We start from the raw sequence: 27,668 nt of genomic DNA, 5'->3' as shown, positions 1-27,668 counted from the left end.
AACGAGACATATTATTGACATAACAATTCTTTCACTAACATTTGCTGTACAAATGCAAACTGATTTCCGAATGAATTATTTCATGTAGCCTTAAAGAAATTTGAGTGCACCTTTCCTTTAAAAAAAGCTGTACATTTATTTGTATATTCACAATTCAGCACAGATAGACATCATCCCATAGCACTATGAAGAAAACCGGAAATGCTGCCACAAGTTATGGGTGTATTTGATTTGAGGGAAAGTTCAGGGTCTTGATAAAAGAAAGTTATGTTATCAGGAGATGTGTTGTTTCTTAATAATTATTTTGGCTAGACCAACTGTATTGTTCTTTCGTACAGAGAAGCCTCCAACCAGTTTATCAAAAGTAAAATGAATAAGAAGTACCATCCTCAATGGAAAATAATTTGATTTCAGAGGGCTATTTGTCAGTAATTTTATTGTAACTGATAAAAACTGTTTGGGGCAACAAGCTAACAAATACCCTCATCTCCCCCCCCCCCCCCCCCCCCCCCAAAAAAAAAGGTTTTAAAAAAAGTAGAAATTTGTATTGGATATTCTTGATAATTGACAACAATAAACATGATGGCTTTGTCTTGACCTCCTTTAGCCTTGACATTTGGGACCTGAAAATGAATAAATCTAGAAACAAAACTGGTTTGGTTTAAGTTTAAAAAAACCAACATATAATGAGCGACAACCCATGATCATCATTGTCCTTTCAGATCACGTGTTGGAAGTGCATCAGTGACTGACTGTGATTGTCGATTCAGCCTATCCTCAATAATGCTGACAGTAACATGTTATTTCATATTGGCAATACTTACCAAGGCATAGAACCATGAGTTCTACTATCACCCTGACATGAATTGAACTCCTTTCTAAGCTTTACTGGACAAACACCCTCCAACACATCTCTACACCGGTCCTACCCAAACTTGTAGTCACCCCAGGGTGGTCATGGTGAAAGAATCTACATTGAAACGTTGCTCAATGCAACAAACCAGAAGTTGTTATCAATAAAGTTGTGTTTTCTTATTTGGATACTTGGCTCTCTGGGCTGAACACACATTGGCATCTGAATAAACACTTTCGTACCTTCTTTAAGAGGCACTTACTTACTAACTTTAGTACCTGGCGGCAATCTGTGACAATGTAGGGCAAGTCGAGTACAAATGGTTCTCGTGGATGTTCCATATAGATTTGAATTTAACACTGAAATTACATATGATTTCTTGATCATTTTGAAACATGAACACAACTTTATTGCACATCTCATTCTAAAAACACTAAAAACAAAGTAAGAACTTAATCAACAGTCAATGCTGTCATATTAGAAAAATACAAGTCTTACTGCATAAACCCATTACGAAAGAATCATTCCCAAACATGCACAGAATCAGTGGCCAACACAGCCACTCCATACACTCCTTGAACCTGACAGCATGTGGCCCTGTGAATGGAAGAAGTACGACACCAATGTCATCCTCAGCAACAGTACAGCTGGATCTTGATGCTGAGTTCAAGCCTGGACTAGGCAAACCAGGGGTGTCAAGAACATCAGGATCATGGTATGCACACACATTAACAAATATAATTGGGTGGATTGTGCATCATGTTTGCTCAAGCTATCAACCATTGGTTTGTCTAGCCAGACTCAGTGTCAAACACCCACTCAAGGCTAGCCATAAGACAGCTTTGGTTCTTTCTGGGACACCTATAACATCCTACCAGGTAGAGAGGTCAGCGGACCCAGTTGCCTTGACAACAAGTGGAAGGTCAAGGACCTACATGGAAGCACACACTAGGATGCTGGTGTCACAAGTCAAGACTGAATTTGACATTTGTGGAAGTTTTGAGGTCTTGTCAAATCTAGCAAAATCATTATGGTCTAAGTTTATAGCTGTAGATTGAACAGCAGAATGAACACAGATGATGTTCACAAGAATTTAAGGTACACAGAAACCTAAATATGGATTATGCATGAACAAGAAAATAACAATTCAGTACTTCCAATGCAAACGTTCTGAACAATTACAATGTCTAGATCATGTAGATTGTGTCATTAAGAAATCTGTATGGAATAACCAATCATTACAATGTATTTGCAAATGGCAAAAGTCATCATTTACACGTGTCATTCCATTTCTCACTTGACAAACCTGGAAAATGCCCCTCGTGATGATCCGTGACAATGAGAGTGTATCTGATAATCAGTGATGCATGATGTCACATCCTTAAATTGAAGACTCCTGATGAAACATACTACTAAACACCTGATGGTGATATTCTTCGTGTGCAGGGTCTCGTTCCACAAAGCGATCGTAGCGCTAAGACGATCGTAACTCCGATACTTTAACACAGACTTACGACAGTCGTAGCGCTATGATCGCTTTGTGGGGCGGGGCCCAGATGAGATATAAATCTGTCTGGATGTTTGGAGATGTTGGCGTATGAATACTATACGATTTGGGCATAGAACTGATGCATGCTTCAAAACTATATATGGGAGCAAGTGTGCAAAGTTTTAGAAGATTTCCACAATATCGCAATAAGCATTGCACAGTTTATACACAGACTAAGGTCAGGAGACAACAACGTATATAAATGTTTAATTTTGTTCATTATGAAGTGAAGGTCAACATGTGTCCAGTCCAGCCCAAACCACATCCTATTTGTATGACAACATATCCAAACATCAAAGTTAATTGATTTATAATGTAAAATTCAAGTCATCGTTTTTAAATTTCTTAAACACCAGACTGAACACAGAAAGTTGAACAGGATTTGTCTCCTCTGTAACTATGGTAACATGACCATATATAGATATATATACAACCTATATACAATATTAAATGTACATAATGAGACTTGAATGATTGTTTTCCTCATGTACTACTCATCACACAACATCTTAATATCATTCAGCCTTGACTATTGTATGTCAGAGTATGGTACACACGACTGTCATAGCACTCAGATGACTTTATGGAATGGTCATTTCCAAATTACCATCAATAATTGTTTAGCTTCTATATCAACATTCACCAGTTTCTTTGTAAATACCATCAAATCAACCCCTGCTGTGTTTGATTGGTTTTTTTAAATCTGTAAGCCAGAAATATTGGCATGGCCATACTGTTTCAAGTGATATGCAAGCTGACAAGTCCTGCTATCTAACTGTAACGAGTATGGGGATATGCAAGCTGATCATAAGGAGGTATATGTATTCCAAAGCATCAGTAGTCTACATCTGCATATGTGTCTGTAAAACTGTTCCCACTCACGATGGCTGCCCTTCTAGTCATCACTCTAAAGGCATCAGTTTCTTGTCTGAAATAATATACAATTTTACATTATTTTCATGAAAGGTGTTTGATAGTTCGGAAAGAAAAACAGAATAAGCAATGCATGTTTTGTTTATAACAGCTTATTTGAAGATATTCTAGAATCAAGATGCACAATTTAATCATTTGAAAACAAATGAACGCGATTTGGAGCATCAAAGGTCCTCTGTTTTTTTGTCTCTAAAACACAGCCTATCAATGATTCAGGGAGTCTGTTATTTGACCCATAAGTATTCAAATTAATCAAGTTCAGACAAACATGACAGGCCGAATTTACAAGGTAAACAATTAAATCTAAGCTCCAACAAACATGAGAGAGTGAATGTTGTTTAACGCCTCAGTCAACAATATTCTAATAACACATGTGTGATGTGTAAAAATGTGAGAATGGACCAGATAAGCAGTATTTGATAGGATGAGCAATTTCCCACACCATCAGGGTACGATGGCATGCAATCAACAGAGGCTGACCACTCGATCCATTGAAGCCATTTACGCACAAGCTGCTGGTGACCAATTTCAACCAGGAAAATCAACCAGATTCAATCAGACCTGTGTGTTACTCTGTATAAGCTACTTGGGACCAACTTAATCAGAGGAGTCTCACAAACATGATGAAGGTCCACTTACAAGTTAGGTTTGGGAGGTGCAGCTCGATGCTACGAGATGCCGAGCTCTGTCTTGGCTGTGCTTGTCAACATGCCACACAGGTTGTGGAGCCGCAGAAAGCCAGCCTCGCCCCCACTCAGTATCCAGGTGCAGCTCTCCAAGTTGGGATTCACTGATATCTGCAATGCACTTGTTTATTTAGTTTCACCGAGACTGTAATGCTCCTCCGCAGGAATCAAAACATACAGGAGTCACATATTTGTTCTTTGTGCTTATAAATATGACATGGGACTTGAGTAAGTTAGCACCTTGAGTGCTTTCAGCTTAGAGTGAGTGAGTGAGTGTGTGAGTATGGTTTTACACCATTTTCAGCAATATTCCAGCAAAATAATGGCGGGGGACACCAGAATGGGCTTCACACATTGTACCCATGTGGGGAATCGAACATGGGCCTTTGACGTGACGAGCGAACGCTTTAACCACTCGGCTACCCAACCGCCCCCTTTCAGCTAAGAGGTCCCTAACATAATAATTAAACACAGAATGGTTTATCTCCAAGTGTGAACTATTTGAAGATAGCAAAGTGCCGAGTCCTGCGGCTTATGGTTGGGCGAGTGTTTCCCCCAGTGACTGCCAATCCATGTAATATCCACCCTAGGCAGTACTTGTGTCCTACAGACCAAGTCTGGATCAGAAATCCAATAATTGATGTTATGTGCAACAGTCCACCACTTAGGTTGGTTGGTTGGTTGGTTTGTTGTTTTACGCCATACTCAGCAATATTCCAGCTATATGACGGCGGTCTGTATATAATCGAGTCTGGACCAGACAATCCAGTGATTACTATCATGAGCATCGATCCACGCAATTGGGATCGATGACATGCATCAACCAAGTCAGCGAGCCTGACCACCCGATCCCGTTAGTCGCCTTTTACGACAAGCATAGTAGTCACCATTTACGGCAAGTATGGGTTGCTGAAGACCTATTCTACCCCGGAATCTTCACGGGTGCCATCACTTAGGAGTGCTCTGGACAAAAGTCACGGAGTTTGACCATCTAGTCTATGAAGACACCTCTAGGCTGCTGGGGACCTACTCTAACCAAGGCTCCCCTTGGGATCCCCTTCTCATCAAGGCCTTGATGTTTGATTCCAACCATACCACGGACACTTACTCTGTACACAGATTGTAGCGGAGCAGCATCAATGGCGCCAACCGAAATGCTTGGCATCTTATAGCCAGTGTCATCCTTGGAGTTGAGTGCCCGGATGTGACTCATCTAGACAAGAAAGAGAAGGGAAAACAAACTTGGGTTATTTTCAGTGGCTGATGATGCGTGTAATCTTTGAAGTTGAAGAGTTGGGGGTATGAACACCACCCTGAGCAGTATTCCAGTTATATCACGGTGTGTCAGCTTCAGGCTGGAGGAAAGTCTGAAGTGATGCAGGTCTGGGACGATTACCACTTTGGTGAAACCCAAGAGCATGGGTATGGTGCTGACAAACCTAGAAACATAATTGGGGAGAACCGGGCTTTGAACCCACAATCATAGGTTTCTGGTGTGCCCCAGGGATGCAACTCTGCACAGCGAATCGCAGCGCCTTAGACAACTGGGTCACCCGTGCCCCCTGACAAACTTAGAACAATAATCAGGGTGAACCGGGTTTCGAACCCTCGATAACAGGCCCCTGGCTTGCCTTATGGACACAACTCTGTACAGCAAATTCTGGCGCCACAGACGGCCAGGTCAACCTATGAGGCTGGGATTATATAATGAAAAGGTCGAATGTTGAATAATAAAAAGTTTTCTTGGAGACAATTACATGAGAGATATGTTCATAATTTTATATAGAAAACGTTACCTTAATACCTTGTGCTCAGAAGTTGACAAAAGGATATTATACATGAGGTAGAAACCAGGGGTCCGGAAAAATTAAAATCCCAATCGGACATTTGTATTTAGGCCACGCCCCCTTCAAATAGCGTATTTTAGTACGACTTTTCACACACATTACAAGTTGTTACGTATTCATAATATGATGAATTGTGAATTGTTTAAATTTAAATTGTTTAATTCACCGGACAGTTACTAACAAATAATATAGAAACTAGAAAAGACTACTTGTGTAAGCTTGTAAGACCAGCTGGTCAGGACTAAACTTACATGTTCACTGTCGCTGAACTCAATGCAGGGCTGATCTGACTCCTCGGATGGTGACTCGGCTTCAGACTTCTCTTCAGCTGATGGACTTGTGATATGGGTCGTGTACAGAATCTGTCAAGAAAGAAGCTACATCAAAGTAGGCACAAAGAACGTAGCAAAAATAAGGTTCACGACTGGAGTTTTGAGTGTACCGCTATCCAGTGTCAGGTTATAAAGGTATACCAAACGACAGGTATCTCAGTGTGATGCTGTCAATAGATGTTGACACAAGGACAACAACCAGGAACATGACATTTCATCATTCCGAAGGAAAAGAAACCAAAAAGATTCATGAATTTCTTGTTCATATTCCACTCTTCACTGTCTGATTTTCTTGTATTTAACAACAATAATAGATTACATGAACAAACAAACAAAATTAATAAAGTAACATTGTGGTCCCAATATTAATCTACACTGTTGTCTGATATTTTGGCTTGTCTCCAAGTACAGACACATGGTGAGTATGGTTATACACACCTCATGTCCCAACCATATCAAGGCAAGTAGTATAGACGTTGGGGGTACGAAGCCAAGCCACATAAAATTTATCATGATGCGGCAAGACACTCACCTTTGCACAAAAATTATGTGGTACCACAGAAGCATTAAATTTGCTAAATAGTTGCCAAACTGTTTAGCAAAATGTAGCAACTGCTAAGCAAAATGACCACTTACTGTGGTACCACATATTTTCTGTGCAAAGGTTAGCGTCTTGTCGCATCATGATATTATTTAATGTGGAATGGCATCGTACCCCCATCGTCTACACCATACTGCATTCGTGTGGGGAATCATATGCTAGGCTACCCCCACCAACCACCGGGTACAAAGTGTTAACAAGGGTCCAGTGTAGGCTACCCCCACCAACCACCGGGTACAAAGTGTTAACAAGGGTCCAGTGTATTACCCCCACCAACCACCGGGTATAAAGCGTTAACAAGGGTCCAGTGTAGGCTACTTCCACCAACCACCGGGTACAAAGAGTTAACAAGGGTCCAGTGTATTACCCCCACCAACCACCGGGTACAAAGCGTTAACAAGGGTCCAGTGTAGGCTGCTCCCACCAACCACCGGGTACAAAGCGTTAACAAGGGTCCAGTGTAGGCTACCCCCACCAGCCACCGGGTACAAAGCGTTAACAAGGGTCCAGTGTATCACCCCCACCAACCACCGGGTATAAAGCGTTAACAAGGGTCCAGTGTAGGCTGCTCCCACCAACCACCGGGTACAAAGCGTTAACAAGGGTCCAGTGTAGGCTACCCCCACCAGCCACTGGGTACAAAGCGTTAACAAGGGTCCAGTGTATCACCCCCACCAACCACCGGGTATAAAGCGTTAACAAGGGTCCAGTGTAGGCTGCTCCCACCAACCACCGGGTACAAAGCGTTAACAAGGGTCCAGTGTAGGCTACCCCCACCAGCCACCGGGTACAAAGCGTTAACAAGGGTCCAGTGTAGGCTACCCCCACCAGTCACCGGGTACAAAGCGTTAACAAGGGTCCAGTGTAGGCTACCCCCACCAACCACCGGGTACAAAGCGTTAACAAGGGTCCAGTGTAGGCTACCCCATCCAGCCACTGGGTACAAAGTGTTAACAAGGGTCCAGTGTAGGCTGCTCCCACCAACCACCGGGTACAAAGCGTTAACAAGGGTCCAGTGTAGGCTACCCCCACCAGCCACTGGGTACAAAGCGTTAACAAGGGTCCAGTGTATCACCCCCACCAACCACCGGGTATAAAGCGTTAACAAGGGTCCAGTGTAGGCTGCTCCCACCAACCACCGGGTACAAAGCGTTAACAAGGGTCCAGTGTAGGCTACCCCCACCAGCCACCGGGTACAAAGCGTTAACAAGGGTCCAGTGTATCACCCCCACCAACCACCGGGTATAAAGCGTTAACAAGGGTCCAGTGTAGGCTGCTCCCACCAACCACCGGGTACAAAGCGTTAACAAGGGTCCAGTGTAGGCTACCCCCACCAGCCACTGGGTACAAAGCGTTAACAAGGGTCCAGTGTATCACCCCCACCAACCACCGGGTATAAAGCGTTAACAAGGGTCCAGTGTAGGCTGCTCCCACCAACCACCGGGTACAAAGCGTTAACAAGGGTCCAGTGTAGGCTACCCCCACCAGCCACCGGGTAGAAAGCGTTAACAAGGGTCCAGTGTAGGCTACCCCCACCAGTCACCGGGTACAAAGCGTTAACAAGGGTCCAGTGTAGGCTACCCCCACCAACCACCGGGTACAAAGCGTTAACAAGGGTCCAGTGTAGGCTACCCCATCCAGCCACCGGGTACAAAGTGTTAACAAGGGTCCAGTGTAGGCTGCTCCCACCAACCACCGGGTACAAAGCGTTAACAAGGGTCCAGTGTAGGCTACCATCACCAGCCACCGGGTACAAAGGGTTAACAAGGGTCCAGTGTAGGCTACCCCCACCAGCCACCGGGTACAAAGCGTTAACAAGGGTCCAGTGTAGGCTACCCCCACCAGCCACCGGGTACAAAGCGTTAACCAGGGTCCAGTGTAGGCTACCCCCACCAGCCACCGGGTACAAAGCGTAAACAAGGGTCCAGTGTAGGCTACCCCATCCAGCCACTGGGTACAAAGGGTTAACAAGGGTCCAGTGTAGGCTACCCCCACCAACCACCGGGTACAAAGGGTTAACAAGGGTCCAGTGTAGGCTATCCCCACCAACCACCGGGTACAAAGCCTTAACAAGGGTCCAGTGTAGGCTACCCCCACCAGTCACCGGGTACAAAGCGTTAACAAGGGTCCAGTGTAGGCTATCCCCACCAACCACCGGGTACAAAGCGTTAACAAGGGTCCAGTGTATAACCCCCACCAACCACCGGGTACAAAGCGTTAACAAGGGTCCAGTGTAGGCTACCCCCACTAGCCACCGGGTACAAAGCGTTAACAAGGGTCCAGTGTATTACCCCCACCAACCACCGGGTACAAAGCGTTAACAAGGGTCCAGTGTAGGCTACCCCCACCAACCACCGGGTACAAAGGGTTAACAAGGGTCCAGTGTAGGCTACCCCCACCAACCACTGGGTACAAAGGGTTAACAAGGGTCCAGTGTAGGCTATCCCCACCAACCATCGGGTACAAAGCGTTAACAAGGGTCCAGTGTAGGCTACCCCCACCAACCACCGGGTACAAAGCGTTAACAAGGGTCCAGTGTAGGCTACCCCCACCAACCACCGGGTACAAAGCGTTAACAAGGGTCCAGTGTAGGCTACCCCCACCAACCACCGGGTATAAAGCGTTAACAAGGGTCCAGTGTAGGCTACCCCCACCAACCACCGGGTGCAAAGCGTTAACAAGGGTCAAGTGTAGGCTACCCCCACCAGCCACCGGGTACAAAGCGTTAACAAGGGTCCAGTGTAGGCTACCCCCACCTACCACCGGGTACAAAGCGTTAACAAGGGTCCAGTGTAGGCTACCCCCACCAACCACCGGGTACAAAGCGTTAACAAGGGTCCAGTGTAGGCTACCCCCACCTACCACCAGGTACAAAGCGTTAACAAGGGTCCAGTGTAGGCTATCCCCACCAACCATCGGGTACAAAGAGTTAACAAGGGTCCAGTGTATTACCCCCACCAGCCACTGGGTACAAAGCGTTAACAAGGGTCCAGTATAGGCTACCCGCACCAACCACCGGGTATAAAGCGTTAACAAGGGTCCAGTGTAGGCTACCCCATCCAGCCACTGGGTACAAAGCGTTAACAAGGGTCCAGTGTATTACCCCCACCAACCACCGGGTACAAAGCGTTAACAAGGGTCCAGTGTATAACCCCCACCAACCACCGGGTACAAAGCGTTAACAAGGGTCCAGTGTATTACCCCCACCAACCATCGGGTACAAAGCGTTAACAAGGGTCCAGTGTATTACCCCCACCAACCACCGGGTACAAAGCGTTAACAAGGGTCCAGTGTAGGCTATCCCCACCAGCCACTGGGTACAAAGGGTTAACAAGGGTCCAGTGTAGGCTATCCCCACCAACCATCGGGTACAAAGCGTTAACAAGGGTCCAGTGTATTACCCCCACCAACCACCGGGTACAAAGCGTTAACAAGGGTCCAGTGTAGGCTATCCCCACCAGCCACTGGGTACAAAGCGTTAACAAGGGTCCAGTGTATTACCCCCACCAACCACCGGGTACAAAGCGTTAACAAGGGTCCAGTGTAGGCTACCCCATCCAGCCACTGGGTACAAAGCGTTAACAAGGGTCCAGTGTATTACCCCCACCAACCACCGGGTACAAAGCGTTAACAAGGGTCCAGTGTATTACCGCTTTACTTCTGGGGGTTCCCTTGGTGAACTTAGATGACGGAATCCGCAGGTCGACAGTCTTCACAGCCACGACACAGCCGCTACCATCACAGGACAGCAGCACATTGAAGTGGGGTGAGTACGTCACATCCTACAAGGAGAAACAATCGATTAATATCAGGCTTTGTGAAGACAAAAGTGAAACAACAACCAATAACACACAGTTACTATAGTTAAGAGAAAGACAACTATTTCAAATTTACAGCAGTTGTGGAGTTTTAAGGTAAAGGGGGTCAGGGAAGCGGCAATCCAAGCAAGTTTGTTGTTCAAACACCACTTTGTATGTCTGATTACATCATGTATACTACTCAAAACAAGTGAAGAACACTAACATTAGTAGGCTGTGTGTTGGAATACCCACAAGCCATGGCAGATTAACTTTAGTCGTATGAAAAAAGTTGGTGTTGTTTACTTCTTAATCAATAAAGCAAAAAATGATGACTTCAACTACACAGATACACTGCCTCAGTTTTGCTGCTCTGACAATGTTCCAGCTATATCTCGGCATGTCAGCTTAATGTGGAAGAAATTCATACAGACACAGTCGTAGACATTTATTGCTTTAGCAAAACTCACAAGCACAGACAAGGATCATAATCAGGGCAAACATGGGAACATGTGTTCATCTGATCCTGGCATGCCAAGGGACCTAACTCTGTACAGCAAAGTGGCTCTTAGATGAAATTTGCCCACACAGGATTAGCTAATTAGTAATAGTTTTAGTCAAGAGTGTAAGACTGGATTATAACAGATGTACAGGGAAATGGCAATCTTGCTACTGACCCACACCACCGAGTTGTGGACACACAGCGCCTTGTCGAAGAAGCCATGGAGGCCACTGAAGCCAGTTTCCTGGTAATAGGATGTGTTGTGAGCCAAGCTGCAAGAGAGGATCCATACATACACTTATACACATTGCTGCAACAAAGACAAAAATAGCCTCAGTCCACAGCCCATCTCAAGTCAGTGAACTGGTGTCCCTTACCCAATACTTGCCACAAAACACACGTTAAATGTGAATTTAGATACAAAATAATAACTGATATTATACTTTTTTGCGACTTTCATGTCTGAATTTGAAAAGCTAAAAGAGAGGACAATTTATCAGGGACCGAGATGGCAAGATTAACAGGGTATCATTACAGTTCTGATGAATATGGGGCAGTGGGACAGCCTATATGTGAAAGCGTTTTCTCGTCACGTTGAAGGCCCAGATTCGATTCAAGACATGGGTACAATGTGTGAAGCCCATTTCTGGTTTCCTCGCATGATATTGCTGGAATATTAACAAGCAACTCACTCACTCACTCACTCACTCACTCTATTGAATTTAGACACAAAATTATAACAGACATGACACTTCTGAGTAATGCTTGTTTACAAGCTCTTAACTTTCAAGTCCGCATCTGATAATAAGCAGATAGTGAAGACAATATACAAGAAACAGAGACGTCCATACTAACAAGATGTCACTGCAGTTGAACTGATCCAGCTCCTTCTTACTTTATTTGTTTGTTGTTTAACGCCACACTCAGAAATATTCCAGCTATATGACGGCGGTCTGTAAATAATCGAATCTGGACCAGACAATCAGTAGTTGATATCATGAACATCGATCTACGCAATTGGGATCGATGACAAGCATCAACCAAGTCAACGAGCCTGACCACCCGATCCCGTTAGTCGCCTCTTACAAGCATAGTCACCAGTTATGGCAAGCATGTGTAGCTGAAGACCTATTCTACCCCGGATCTTCACGGGTCTCCTACTTACTGGAGGCAGTCGTCCTGCGCAGTGACCACTCCGTTGTACACTCTGCTCGCCCACTTGATACTAGTCAGCATGCCCATGTCGGATGATAACCACTTGTCGTATGGTCGATTGGGATTGTCCATATCCCAGAACATCACCACCTTGTCTCGACCAGCGGTTGAAAAACAGGACGGGACCGTTTCACTCCATGAGCACCCTGTGACGGCTCGGAGGTGAGCAGGGAAGGCACGAGAAGGGAAGATACTCTCCACTGTGTTGTTCAGCACTCTCAGTAGGGGAGAAGTTGTGATGAGGTCATAGACCTGGACACATCCTGGGGAAACACACAGACATAACAAACTTCGCAAATAAACATTTCAAATACAAAAGTAAATCGAATTCTCTGAAAGCTGCAATAATATAGCACCTCTTAAGTTTTTCTGTTAACTTTTAATCAAACTCCATTATATAGAAAGCAACAGTTTGTGTATCTCCGGTCTGGTGCTGCCTACAACTGGCCTACCTTGTGAGTAGCCTGCCAGGATGAACTGACTGCCTCCTGCCTTCTGCCAGTCAACGCACAAACAGCTGCCGGTGTCTGCCACATACAGGAGAAAGTAGGCAACATTTTATGGGAACAGCTACTTCGGTTTGGTAAATCTACGAGTCATTGAATGGGAACAGCTACTTCGGTTTGGTAAATCTACGAGTCATTGTATGGGAACAGCTACTTCGGTTTTGTAAATCTACGAGTCATTGTATGGGAACAGCTACTTCGGTTTTGTAAATCTACGAGTCATTGTATGGGAACAGCTACTTCGGTTTGGTAAATCTACGAGTCATTGTATGGGAACAGCTACTTTGGTTTGGTATATCTACGAGTCATTGTATGGGAACAGCTACTTCGGTTTGGTAAATGTACGAGTTTATAGGATGATGGATTAATTTCCCCTTGTGCATGTTGTGGGTTCTTTGAAATTAAACTTTCCATAATTGTAATAATTCCCTTTGTTTTACATTGCCAAAATTTGATGCTTGGTATCCTGACAAATATAACAATAGTAGAGTCAATACCTGAGTTGGGTCTGCTCGTTAGTGTGAGGCAAGGTTGAGCCTTGTAGACAGGAGGAGTTCTCTCCCTTTGTATCTGTTCTTCTGTAGGGAAGTACACATCACTTGTAGCTGCCAAGAATTGTGGATGCGGAATACTGTGATACAAACAGATGTTGTTTGTGAAATCAAATATTAACAAGAATCATAACTGCTAATTCAATGACATTAATGAGCATTTTTACCAAATTCCTGTTGACAAAATACCATGATCATCAAAACTGGCTTATGTTTGTATTCAAACTACATATCTCATAAATTGTAAAATGAATATTGGAAATGAGATTTGACAGTTATTCTGTCCTTTGAAATTAGCTATCAGTAAACTGTGTACTGATCCTGAAGTTAATACATGTAGTAGAATCAATACCTGAAGATTCTGACGGTTCCATCAGAACAACCCAGCGCCAGTAGGCCCAGCCTGGGGAAATCCTCCTGGAAACAATGGATTATCATGATCACACGCATGTGCAGACAAAGGGATCAGATTTTGTAAAACATGGGAAATAATCATGTCTAATTATTTCAGCTAAACTATTCATCATCGTCCCACACGTCACTGACAAGACTCACTGTCGTATGTTTTTTGTTGTAATGTGGAAGTAATTAACAAATTGTTGAAACTATGAGCAATTTCCTCACTAATGAGTATGATGACACACAATACACCAAGCCACCTTAACCTGACCATACAGTTCAGTTGCTCCACCCCCCTCTAGGGCACACCTGCCACAGACTCTGTACCCCTCACCTGTGCATCTCCCACCCCCCTCTAGGGCACACCTGCCACAGACTCTGTACCCCTCACCTGTGCATCTCCCCCTCCCCCTCCCCCTTTAAGGGCACACCTGCCAGACTCTGTACCCCTCACCTGTGCATCTCCCACCCCCCTCTAGGGCACACCTGCCACTGACTGTACCCCTCACCTGTGCATCTCCCACCCCCCTCTAGGGCACACCTGCCAGACTCTGTACCCCTCACCTGTGCATCTCCCATCCCCCTCTAGGGCACACTTGCCACTGACTCTGTAACCCTCACCTGTATATCTCCCAGCCCCCTCTAGGGCACACCTGCCACAGACTCTGTACCCCTCACCTGTGCATCTCCCACCCCCCTCTAGGGCACACCTGCCACTGACTGTACCCCTCACCTGTGCATCTCCCACCCCCCTCTAGGGCACACCTGCCACAGACTCTGTACCCCTCACCTGTGCATCTCCCACCCCCCTCTAGGGCACACCTGCCACTGACTGTACCCCTCACCTGTGCATCTCCCACCCCCCTCTAGGGCACACCTGCCACAGACTCTGTACCCCTCACCTGTGCATCTCCCACCCCCCTCTAGGGCACACCTGCCACAGACTCTGTACCCCTCACCTGTGCATCTCCCACCCCCCTCTAGGGCACACCTAAACTGACTGTACCCCTCACCTGTGCATCTCCCACCCCCCTCTAGGGCAAACCTGCCAGACTGTACCCCTCACCTGTGTATCTCCCACCCCCCTCTAGGGCAAACCTGCCAGACTCTGTACCCCTCACCTGTGTATCTCCCACCCCCTTCTAGGGCACACCTGCCACAGACTGTATCCCCCACCTGTGCATCTCCCACCCCCCTCTAGGGCACACCTGCCACAGACTCTGTACCCCTCACCTGTGCATCTCCCACCCCCCTCTAGGGCACACCTGCCACAGACTCTGTACCCCTCACCTGTGTATCTCCCACCCCCCTCTAGGGCACACCTGCCACAGACTGTACCCCTCACCTGTGCATCTCCCACCCCCCTCTAGGGCAAACCTGCCAGACTGTACCCCTCACCTGTGTATCTCCCACCCCCCTCTAGGGCAAACCTGCCAGACTCTGTACCCCTCACCTGTGTATCTCCCACCCCCTTCTAGGGCACACCTGCCACAGACTGTATCCCCCACCTGTGCATCTCCCACCCCCCTCTAGGGCAAACCTGCCAGACTGTACCCCTCACCTGTGTATCTCCCACCCCCCTCTAGGGCAAACCTGCCAGACTCTGTACCCCTCACCTGTGTATCTCCCACCCCCCTCTAGGGCACACCTGCCACAGACTGTATCCCCCACCTGTGCATCTCCAATCCCCTCCAGGGCACACCTGCCACAGACTCTGTACCCTTCACCTGTGTACTACCCTGCATTATTTTGTTTGTTTGTTGTTTATCACAACACTCACCAATATTCAAGCTTTGTGACGATGGTTTGTTAATAATCGAGTCCGGACAAGATAATGCAGTGATTGACATCATGAGCATCAATCCCCACAAGTGGCATACGATGACATGCATCAACCAAGTCAGTGAGCCTGACCACCCAATCCCGCTAGTTGCCCCTTACAACAAGCATTGTCACCTTTTACGGCAAGCATGGGTTGCTGAAGACCCAATCTGACCTGGATCTTTACGGGCCCTGCATTGCGTACCCCTCACCTTTGTATTGTCCAGCGTGACGACGGGTTCCTCCCAAACCCCTTTAGGACACCAGCACACCTGCCACACACTCCCGTAGTCATGGCCAATACTGAATGCAAGTTTGGGATCGGGAGTGGAACTGCTGGAATACAGATACAAAGGAAACTACAGTTCTGCCCTTTGTCAGGAGAAGGGAGTCAGATGAGTGAGTTCACTTGACTTAATGATGCTTTGAACTTAATGTTGTTCATATAGTATAAGATTGCTTGTTTGCTTGTTGTTTACATGATATAATATTGCTTGTTTTTTTGTTGTTTAACACCTCACTCAGCAAAATTCCAGCTATATGACGACAGCCTGTAAATAACTAAGAATTTGCCTGAAGACGTTCATAGTTTGGTAAAATCCACAGAAATTGTGTTGACAAAGTACGGATCTTAAACAGGGCAAACCCAAGACCAGCAGATCCTATCAGCGAATTGCAACATTTCAGGCCATCATCAATCTGTGTCCCCATGTGCCATACAGTCAATACTTCCCATCAAGCCAAACTCACTTGTTGCAGGTTAACTCTCCGAAGTCCCAGATTTGTACAACTGCGGGTTCACTGAACGTCTTATTTGTTGCGTGATCCGATGTTAAGTTACAAGACACTGCTGCAATTTGATTGGCTGTTTTCTTGAATGGTACAGGGCACCAGGCCAGGCCCCACACGGAGTACCCTGTGTAGCAGGTTGAATGACCTGCAAAGGGAACAACAGGCCACGTCAAACTTGAAATGATTCTTATCGCGGAATTTCTGTGTTCGATCGTAGCACCATCAGTGGCTATTACGAGTTATCTCCCTTCTATGTACCTCCTATTGACCAATCAGATTCCACCTCTCATATCACTTGCATTTGCCTCAAACAAAATCTGATCTGATTGATATCCAGATCTATATTGTAATAAAACGGGTCTTACTTCATGTAAAAGATCTATATTGTAATAAAACGGGTCTTACTTAACATAAAATCATGTGAAAAAACATGAAGAGATTTGGAAAAATATCAGCTGACTGTACACATGCTATGCAAATCCTGCACTCGACCAAAGACTGCACGGCAGTTTACATACTGGATGTTGATTTTTTTATGTGATTTTGATTGGACTATGCATAGACTTTTTAGTCAAGCCAAAATATAACTCAATAAATACAGCCTGGTTCGGCAAGGGGCGAAACTGGACTTTAATAGCCAGTTAACTCTCTTGCCTTGAGAAGATGCTCTAAGTGATGCCCTGCACAGTGTACCCAGTGCACAACAGGCACAGGCCACTCCAGGCTCCAAGCAACAGTCTAAATTAAAATGATCACATAATTTTCCACGTGGAAATTCACTAATCGAAAGTCACAACAGGGTAAAAACCAACACCCAATTATTCCAACTTATATTCCTGGTCGCTGTTGCACAAAACAACCATAGCACTACGACTGTCTTAAGTCTATGTCAAGGTATGAGAGTTACGATCACCTTAGCACTAACATTGCACAAAACAACCATAGCACTACGACTGTCTTAAGTCTATGTCAAGGTATGAGAGTTACGATCACCTTAGCACTAACATTGCTTTGTACGATGGCACCCTGGGCCTCGTTCTACAAAGCGAAACTAGTGTTAACGTGATCGTAACTCCCATACCTTAACATACTTTCACAATAGTCATGGCTTTAAGATTGCAGGTACAGGAACCTGTAGGGTACATCCAACATGACTAAATCGTGGTCCAATTTGGAGAACACTTGTCATGCCATCATGGATATATACATGTACATGCTCCCAGTGGTGCACACTATGTTGCTTGTGGAGAAACGAAGCGTATACAAGACTGTGAGGCATTGATGATGTGGTTCCAGAAGAGCTGTTGACATCTGACAACTATTACCTGTGGATGTGATGCATTCGGAGATTCTCAGTTGTTTGGCATCGTTTTTATCATTGCCACGTTTCACAACAAATGGATGACTATTCCTATCCGTCATGTAACTTCCGGCTTCCCTGAAAAGAACATATTCATGAAATGCTTCCATTTTTAAATCACAAATACTTGTGTTAACTTCCCGTCATTCCATTACATCAAAGTTCTGTCAGCACTATTCTTCTTATGCAATAGTCTACATGTCGGTACACATATGTGCACTTCAGTGCAGTTTCGGAGGGCATGGATGGCCAAGTCCCATAAGGCGATGCAATTTGCTGTGCAGAGTTGCATCCCTTAGATGTGCCAGAAACCTAGTATCATGGGTTCATTTTTGTTTGTTTGCTTTTTAATGACACACTCGGCAACATTCCAGCTAATACAAATAATCAATTAAAAATATTTTAAATAATCAAATCTGGACCAGACCATCCAGTTATTGATATTAAAAGCAACAATCCACATCGTTTGGGTACAATGGCATGCAATCAACAAAGTCACCGAGTCTTGACAACCCGGTCCATTCAATCGTCTGTTATGACAAGCCTAAGTTGTTTGGGACCTATTCTAAAATAAAATCTTGACCTTGACATTATATGACAATGGAACGGTACATTTCTTCCACAAATAAGATAACTGACAGATTTGAGAAATTGCACTAAATGTTGTTAAACACCACAGTCAGCAATACTGCAGCCATATCACTGCAGCTTAAAAATAATTGAGTCTGGACCAGACAAATAACAGTTGATGTCATGAGCAATGCCTGACACATGCTCAGTACGAGGACAATGAAACAACCAAGTCATCGAGCCTGACCACCTGATCCAATATATGCTTCCCTGACAAGTCTGGCCCAGAGAGCCAATCCACAAAGCCCTCTAAGCGCTAAGGTGATTGTAACACTGGCTTACAACAGTTGCAGCACTAAATTCGCTTCGTGGTTCGCGCACAGACAAACATTGACTTTGAGCATCAGCAACAATGTATCCGATCAGGTAACAGTGAGACACAATAACAACATGACCACCCAATCCACAATTTACTATTTTAGTCGGCTCTTATGACAGGCATGGGGGACTATCCTGACCTTGACTACCCACAGGGACTCAGATGGGAGACCCACCATAGGCATTAGTCTATACCATATTTCCTTGATTAAACGCCCTGGCGCATATTTACTTCAGACACTCTTTACCTCGGGCATTTAATCACAAAGATATTAATGGGGAGAATTCTGTGCATAAAAACTACCCAGCATTAAAACGAGGCCTGGGGTTTAATTGAGGAAATATGGTACACCTGTGCTGCAGGATGCACCCCTGGGCTATTCCATTGTACACCTACTCTGTCGGCAACTCCTTCCAGTTGTTGTTTCTGGGTATCAACTTTGGGAAGAGGACATTGTTGTCTTCTTGTTCCTTGGCTGCCAGTATTTCAAGGAAGAAGTCCGGATGATCACTGAAGTAAGGACTGTTTGTTGTATAGCTTCTGTAGGATTTCTTCATTTTCACTGAAATGATAAGACAAAAAATCAATTCACCAAATGACAGAAAATATTTTCTCTGTTCTCAGCACAAGTGAAGTGGGCAGAAACATATATATTGAATAAAAGAGTTTGGGATCATGAATATTTAGGGGGATATACAAATGAAACTGTGTCCTCACTACAAAAAGATATCTCCAAATATACTCATGATGCCTTACTTCTTGTTCAGTACAGCATCCTAGAACAACATGCAGGTCATGATGTCTGTGTTGTGTGTATCAGTGCATCAATGGTTGATAGCAATGATCAACACAATCAGCCACATCTCACATTACAACCTACTGTTCCACAGTTAGTTTGCTCATATAGTGAGTTTGATTTAATGCCCGAAGGGATGTGGGTCTCAGACATTTACAACTTTGGTGAAACCCACGAGCATGGGTATGGCGCTGACAAACCTAGAAACATAATTGGGGTGAACTGGCATTTAAACCCGTGATCAAAAGTTTCTGGCATGACCAAGGGACGCAAGTCTGCACAGCGAATTGCGGTGCCTCGGACTTGGCCACCCGTCCCCTTGCTCATATAGACATGAGGTACTGGAGACACTGGAGAAAACTTTAATGGTAATGGTTGAATGTAGACAAAACTACATTAACATAAAATGAACAAATATTGACTGCAACCAGCTCACCTTTATCCTTGGTTGTAACACCCTCATTATCCTCAATTTCATGATCAGCGTCATCATCATCTTCTTCTTCTTCTTCGTCACCGCTGCCTTGAAAGTCTCTGTCAACATCGCTGTCTTCTGCTCCACTGTAGTCATCTTCTGAGTCCCCCTTCCTCCGACCAGACCGAGATGTCTTCTTCTCGTCTGCCCCGATCTCAGCCAAGGTCTGCATGGCCCTGTGAATGAAGGTAGGTGGGCTTCAGCAATACTCAAAATACATCACAGTTGGCACTGATCCATCAACATGATCAAGTTGTCATCTCAACAAACTGTGGCCACTTAAGAAGCCCATACCAATGGCCAGAGGAATTGACAACCCAAGGGGGTCAGTTGCCCAAACCAATCTCTTTCAGTCTTTTCTCAACACCTTCACAGGGTTCACTCAAGGAATTTTTTTACATGGGCCCTTTATGTGAAAATTTCAAATATTCCAGAGGTACACCCATACAGAACAAAGTTAAAATGCCCCATAGTATTTGAAAATGTGGGCCTTTATTTCAAATTTAGGGCTAAAAGCACAAGGCCCCACCCTAGAATTATCCCTGCCTTCAAATGATGACATTTATCAACGCAAAGTAGAAAAACATTAAACTGAAATCACCAGCTTGAACCCACTTTTTGGCTGATTTTCTTTTCTTCTTCCCCAGCTTGTTGAGATCTTCACCCCCTTCTTCTTTTTCTTTTTGGTCCTTCTCTTCCTGCACCTTGAACTTCTCCTCATCATTGTCCCTCTTCTTGTGATACACCAGGTGGGCGTGGTACCACATGGACTTCTGGGACCGGCCACACACCTCGCACACCGTGCGCTCCTCCTGGGACAACACCGCTAACATCATGCACTGACTATATATACTGACACACTTTGAAAACACATGATCAACTTTTTGTTATATCTGGCACAATGGCCACAAAATTAAATCAGATTGTTCTGGGTATTTTGGCATGAGATAATCAAACACAATGCCACTGTAGATATTTCATAGTGTTTGAGTATATATCTTCGCTTTTGAACCTATTTCAGTTTAGCCTGTAACTTTGTGTTATGTAAAGGCACACTTTATCATGTTTCTCTTTTCTGTTTATTCAACTGGTAAATACTACATTTATCATCCAAAATTAAATATCGCTACAATGAAATTGCAGCACAATGCTCTTCAGATAATTGTGACATCACAATCAAATAAATCACTTAACGTATGTCTCTGCTCTTAAACACACTGATCATGCTGGGTAATAATGTTTACAAACAAAAAAGGTTGAAAGAATGATTTGGGACGATAAATAGAATCTCAAATCGGTGCCTTTTGATATGAAATATATCAACACTTGTCCATAAAAGTTCAAAACTCCTAAAAAGCCTCATAGCTTTAACATTTTATTGATGGGTCTTTATTTATTTCATATCAAAAGACACTCAAGTGAGTTTTTTCTTTAAAATATATATATAAACATATAAGTTGAAAATATTTCAGCATAGTTTTATGTGTCTGATAAACAAATACCATATTTGACGTAATAAGCGCCCCGCTCTAATAAGCGCCCACGGCGATATTTGCTAATATATTGGCTAGTGAACAATCCCAGTTAGCACTCCTTCCGATTGATCAATGTACACAAGACTTATTTATTCACGTTTAATACGCACTCGTGTGTTATATGCATTCTTAATCATGGGCAATTAAATTCTGAAAAAATGTATCTGTCACATAAAATCATTTCAGTGTGTCAGCATAAATCACGAAATTTATGTTTCAACTCTCTTTTTTCCACCAAAATAATATTCTAATAAGAGCCCCCTATTTCTAATTCTGAGAGGGCCCTGGGCACCTATTACGACGAATACGCTACATTTAAAAAGTAAAGGCTGGCCGTATCACCTCCCGGCCACACCACTGGATGTGGTGGACGTAGTAGTGGTAGTGCCGCAGCTCCTTCCTACACTTCTGACACACCAGCTTCCCCTGGGCCTTCATGATCCTCTTCAGCGCCGCGATGTCCGTCTTTCCTTCAGGGCAATCCTTGGCCCACTGAAGTGGATACAATATGTATAAGACTGGGAAATATTTCCTTCCCATGCAAAGCCTATATCAGTCAAAAATTTGTTTGCTGTTTGGCACCACACTCATCAATACTCCAGCTATGTGACGTCGGTTTGAAATAATCGAGGCTGGACCAGAAAATTTTGTGATTGAGATCATGAGCATCAATCTACACAATTGGGATACAATGACATGCATCAACCAAGTCAGCTAACTTAACCACCTGATCCCATTAGTCACCTCTTACAACAACCATAGTCGCCTTTTATGGCAACCATGGGTTGCTGAAGACCTATTCTAACTTCACAGGTTGTTCAAAAGTAATTACCATGATTACCTGAGCTGCTTGGAATAAAATTCAGCAACACTTTTCATTATTTCTCAGTCAAACAAACCTGATTTTTTAAAATATTAACAAAAACAATCTTGAAAGCAGTGAATGTAATATTTCAAAAGAAAAGTAAAGAACTTTTCTGGTAACTAATCAACACCATTAATATGTTATGCTAAACAATTAATAAATTATTCTTACATTTCAAAACTTTTTTCTCTTGCTGACCATGCTGACAGCTTTTATTTATAATAATATTTGGGGCTTGCATTCTGTATATTAAAGGTCATCATCAAAATTATGAATATGATGACTGTCAATAGAAATCAACTATAACATAGATATATACTGCAAGTAGTAAAAGTTTAACATCTTTAAAAGTGTTAAACTAACAAACTTTTACATCATCATGATCATTGTACATATTCAAGTTAACACATATTGCCCTATATCATGTATATTAGCTGAGGTGAGACTAGTTTAATCAAACAGATAAAAATACATAGAAAACATTTTTCTTAAAATTGATCTTAGATTAAATTTAAGCATGTTAAGACCCTACCAGTGCCTGGTGTTCTGTCATGAGGTGGAACTTGAGTCCTGCCAGAGTTATAAGATCCTTGTCGCATCTCGTACACAAAGTGGATGCCTGCTGACAAACACATCATATTCACATTATCATAAACATGATTAAATCAGGAACAATCCATTGTCATAATAATTCCATATTTCAGTTTTCATCAACAAACCAAGGGGCTGCATAAGCACAGATGGCCCAGTGGCCTGAGGCACCACAATTTACTGTGCACAGTTGTGTCCCCTAGTTGCACCAGGATGTGCTTATTGTGAATTCAAGGTGATTGTTACAGTAACCATGATAACTGGGTAAATAATGCATGGACATTATTTAAACACTGTTCAAATACTCCTGAGCATATTCACTCAACCCACTCACCATGTTCACCCCAAATGTGGCTTGTTCATAACATAAATCCATATCTGTAATTTTGTAATGTGATTATCATAGTTACACAGACCTCAACAGAAAGTATTGCCAGAAACTTGTTGATTTCTTCAGACACAAGATATACTAAGAGAGACAATTCAGCTGTTTTCCCAACAAAGATGAGTTTAAACAAGATGATCTGGCTTACCACAATTTCTGGAGATTTTATTTGAATGGTAGGTGTTTTCCTTGGTCTGCCTCTTTTAGCCACAGGGGTATATTCCAGTTCACAAGATTCATCCAAACTTCTCTTCTTCCCTCTGCCCTTGGGTTTGCGTCCCACGGTCGAAACCTCGCTTGTACTGTCCTCATCACTTACATTAACCTTTCTTCTTTTAGTTTTCTTTTTCTTACTGTCCTCCTCCTCCTCCTCCTCCTCCTCATCACTACCATTACTGTCACTTGCAATGTCTGAACCTAACTCAATGTCATCACAATATTTCTTCGCTTTTCTTTTCCTTGAGCTTGTTCTGAAGGATATACTACTGTCCCCATCCACAGAGGTGCTATGTCGAGAAGAATTATTTTCATCATCACCTTTCTCTCTCCGATAAGCACCTCTACCTCTACCTCTTCCTCTACTGCCCCTTGGCCGACCTCGGCCCCGACCTCGACCTCGACTTGGTAATGGAGTTGATGTGGGCAACGTTGTTGCATCAAATGATTCATCCAATGAATCTTCTTCCTTTTCCTTGTCAACAATTCCTTTTAATTTTCCTCTTGAAGTATTCACAGTATTTGAATCATTTACACTGGTATCCTGCACTTCAACAGAGTTGTCTCCCTTTGTTTTAGATTGTTTTTTAGTTTCTTTGCCTTTTCGTTTCTTTAACTTTGGTGTCACGTCCTCTCTGTCATGGTTGTTCTTGTCATTCAAAGACTCATCTTTTGATTGTTGTTCCTTGGATTTATTCTTCACCGACTCCTCACCAGCACCATCATCAAAGTCACTGATATATGCAGGCTTCGGACTACCTGACAGTTCTGTTTTTTTAACACTGGGATTGCTTTTGTCTTTTCCAGCTGAGTTACTTCCATCTTTCTTCACACTCTTCTTCTTATTATTAGAATCCTCGCTCTTTTCCTGGTCTTCCAGTCTGACATTGGGCATACGTGTTCTCTTGGAAGAGCGTATTTTGGGGAGCTGCTTTTCTTCATCCTCTTTTGCTTTCAGTTTTTTCTTGTCTGAAAGAGCGAGAGAGGAAAGAAGGTCCTCCTTTGAAGGACCGCCATCTCTTTGTGGTGAATCAGCCTCATTTTCATCTGGAGCCTCACTCTCAATCAATTCTTCATCCTTTTCAGCTGCAGGACTTTTAATTGGTGATATGGAAACTTCAGCACTTCTCCTGGGCTTTGGTCCACTACCCTTGGAGGAGGTTTGTTTCCCCTTTTTAGCTTTTTCAAAAGAATCTGAAAGTAAATTTTACAGAAAAATATAAAATCACTAAAAACAACTTCAAATCATATGTACACACACAATATACAGGGATGTGAATGGATATTTTCCTTTTCAGCTGAAACATCTTTGCAAAGGAGCATGGTCCATAATCTGGGGGGGTTAAGGGGGAAGCCATCAGATTTTAACAAATTTGTGGTCACTAAAATCGCAGAAATTCTCGGAAGATTCTCATCCCTGGATGTGGCAAGTATGGGTGGCTCCACATCATCATGATCATGTTCATAATAATTATCATGTTACAGCCTGTTTCATCTGTTTTAGCAATATATCACAAGTCGAGACAAAATGATACAGTCTGAGACTTCAGCCACAAGTCCGAAGCCCAAACATGATAACATTCAGGTCGTATGCTCAAGTAATAATAGGCCATATTTTAACATCTAACAGTCTACACAAAATGATGCCAATAGACAATTTCTGTCCAGTAGACTGTGAGGATATTGGCATAGACTGTACAGTGCTCATTCCCAGATTGGTATGACTGATACGAATTTACCTTCATTTATTTCTGCTGATGTGTCCTTTTTATTCTTCCCTGATCTCGGGGTCCTTCGAACCATTGTGATGCTTCTATAGGAACATGTTCACTGCACTCAATCACTCGTCTTGTGTTGAAACTATAATATGAGAACTACATTTCAACAACTATGTACCAAAAGGTGCCTTTGTATCTAATTTCCAATCCAAGTACAAAGAAAACACAAATAACAGTGCTTCTGTTTGTAACCATATGATTGGTTCATATACCCTACTTTCAAATAGGTATACAACATTAGGCATGTCACGATATGACTATCTCCCGACACGATATGTATCGTGATACATAATTTATGGCAATTTGGAATAAATTTGTTATATTTCATAAGGCATAAATACCAGTAAAAAGGTTTAAAAATTCCTGAATATCTCATCTCATATTTGAAACAACAATGTCTCATTTCAATCAATAATTTATTTCAGATAAAAATGGAGTGGCAACATAAGTATTTTCTATCATTAAATACAATAGCAAATTCCCTGTTTGCAAAACACTTCAGACATGCACCTGATATCAAATAACTTAAATATGAATCAATATAGGTCAATGTGTGAAATGATAGGGGATTAAAATATTAATCGAAACAGGTAAGTGTGTATCGTTTATTGTTACATTTGAGGATGTTATTGATGTATCAATGTATCGGTGAATCGTGACATCCCCATACAACATTATTCCTGCAAATTGTCAACAGAATTGTAGCTACCTTATTTTTTTTATTTATCCTTTTTCAATTAATATATACCCAAATGAATACTATGAATGTAGATAGCCTGTAAACAGGATAAATATGATAACCATCACCAACTACATTTTCATTGTCATAATTCTATCTAAAAATGTACTGTCACCAGAGGGAAACTGTTAATAAAGTAACTCCAAACATTGCCAAATATTGACATTAGTTTATGTCATAATGGTTTCACTCATTAAACAAAATAATTTGTTCCAAACATGAGAAACTATACATAAAGAGAGAAAACATATTTGTAGGCATTACCAACATGCTTCAATTTATTACTTCACGTTACATGTAGCAACCTTCTCATCAATTCTGTTCAAGTCAGTTTCAATATATTTGCATAATATAAATTTCTCAAGTAACCTATGACCTCAATGAATCTATTTTGTTGGAAAATGTATATACATATGTACAAATTATATTTTCGATATTCACACAGATGTACAAATTAGTTTGGGTGACATGCCTTGAATGAAATATATTCAAATACTGCCAAAACATACAAAGATACCCTTAGGTAACAATTTGTTTATAGTACAAATTATCAGGCTTATCAATTTTAGTGCCATTGTTTATTATGTTGAATGAAAAGTATTATTTATTACATGATTATGTCACTGTTGGTAGAACAATATCCTATTTATACAAATTATTTGACATAGGTAATTCTAAAACATTTAACTTTGAAGTTATTATCACAAAATAATTTAAAAGATTTAACAGTAAAAGCATTTAAAAAAATTATATTTCTTATCTAATAAAATAAGTGAACATAAACATTCATCTAGATCTATCATGACATCATAATAACTTATTACGAAATAAAACTCTTGCAGAAATATACATACCATTTGGAAAATAAATTGTTTCACTATTTTCAAACAGCATGTTTACATTTTTGGTGGTAAGAAAAATTTAAATTCGCCAAAATGTCAAAAATTTAGTACAAAGCTAGAGATCCTGATATGATGTCTTCGATGAGGGCATATATTTTGCTAACAACACGCCATAGACTGTGACTGTCAAGTTAGAAGACAAATAAAGGGTACACTCAACAAGTAAAAGTTAAAGTCGATGTGTAAAATAGCATACTTCTCGGGATTCGAACCAAGAACCCACAGACTTCGCCAAATACACAAAACCCTCCAAAACTGTCTCGCAGGTGCGAGAAAATCACGCGGGTTTAGCGAGAACTAACAATATACTATTTCCCTCAAACTGGTTCGAATAGTTTAACATATCAAATAGACTCCATGTGGACGCAGTTACGGCAGTTGGGGGAAGCGCTCCAGATGACTCGGTTGACGTCATGAATAAAATGTGTCACAATGTTAAAAAATAGAGTTTTATACTTTCATCTTAGATAAGTTTAGGTTGAATTGCATTGCGCTTTGATATAATTTTCTTGATGGTTTACATGTATAAAGAAAATATACAATACTATTCAGTAATATTGAATATTGAGGCTCAGCATATTGACTGCATAGCTCTACCCCAACTGCCAACAATTTCGTTCCATAAAATCATCATAATTTTATAAACGTATGTATCAAGTGTGGTTGATGTTTTTGGTCGACAGTTTACGAACG

At 42.6% G+C, this 27,668-nt stretch overlaps 1 protein-coding gene across 3 annotated transcripts; it reads right to left on the bottom strand.

The window, feature by feature from the left end:
- Window positions 1-1,244: 1,244 nt before the first annotated feature.
- LOC124147826 (general transcription factor 3C polypeptide 2-like) lies at window positions 1,245-27,257 on the bottom strand. 3 transcript variants are annotated; one of them, XM_046518620.2, is made up of 21 exons: window positions 27,172-27,257; window positions 25,296-25,416; window positions 23,489-24,750; window positions 22,897-22,986; window positions 21,842-21,991; window positions 20,580-20,776; window positions 19,926-20,140; window positions 19,090-19,255; window positions 17,710-17,822; window positions 16,343-16,529; window positions 15,805-15,928; window positions 13,725-13,789; window positions 13,319-13,452; window positions 12,768-12,842; window positions 12,266-12,578; window positions 11,276-11,372; window positions 10,452-10,583; window positions 6,120-6,230; window positions 5,130-5,234; window positions 3,975-4,132; window positions 1,245-3,330 (listed from the first exon to the last, which is right to left on the bottom strand). In XM_046518620.2, exons 2-20 carry the CDS (start codon window positions 25,357-25,359, stop codon window positions 4,004-4,006), a joined length of 3,729 nt encoding a protein of 1,242 aa, XP_046374576.2. In that variant the 5' UTR covers window positions 25,360-25,416; window positions 27,172-27,257; the 3' UTR covers window positions 1,245-3,330; window positions 3,975-4,003. The 3 variants fall into 3 exon arrangements, with proteins under 3 accessions (XP_046374576.2, XP_046374590.2, XP_046374583.2); XM_046518634.2 differs by having other exon boundaries at window positions 15,805-15,925; XM_046518627.2 differs by having other exon boundaries at window positions 22,897-22,983.
- Between the last annotated feature and the right edge of the window lie 411 nt (window positions 27,258-27,668).

Source organism: Haliotis rufescens, unplaced genomic scaffold (genome assembly GCF_023055435.1).
Source record: "Haliotis rufescens isolate VD_foot unplaced genomic scaffold, xgHalRufe1.0.p SCAF_1, whole genome shotgun sequence".
Taxonomy (NCBI): Eukaryota; Metazoa; Mollusca; class Gastropoda; order Lepetellida; family Haliotidae; genus Haliotis; species Haliotis rufescens.
Note: the sequence above shows the minus strand (reverse complement) of the source record. Positions and strands in the feature narration are given on the sequence as shown.

Excerpts from the sequence above, each read along its gene's own strand:
- LOC124147826 (XM_046518620.2), bottom strand. The coding sequence starts at position 25,359 with ATGGTTCGAAGGACCCCGAGATCAGGGAAGAATAAAAAGGACACATCA. Across the intron at positions 15,929-16,342 it reads GGAGAGTTAACCTGCAACAA|CAGTTCCACTCCCGATCCCA; the intron begins GTGAGTTTGGCT and ends TCTGTATTCCAG. Across the intron at positions 10,584-11,275 it reads TCCACAACTCGGTGGTGTGG|GATGTGACGTACTCACCCCA; the intron begins GTCAGTAGCAAG and ends TTCTCCTTGTAG.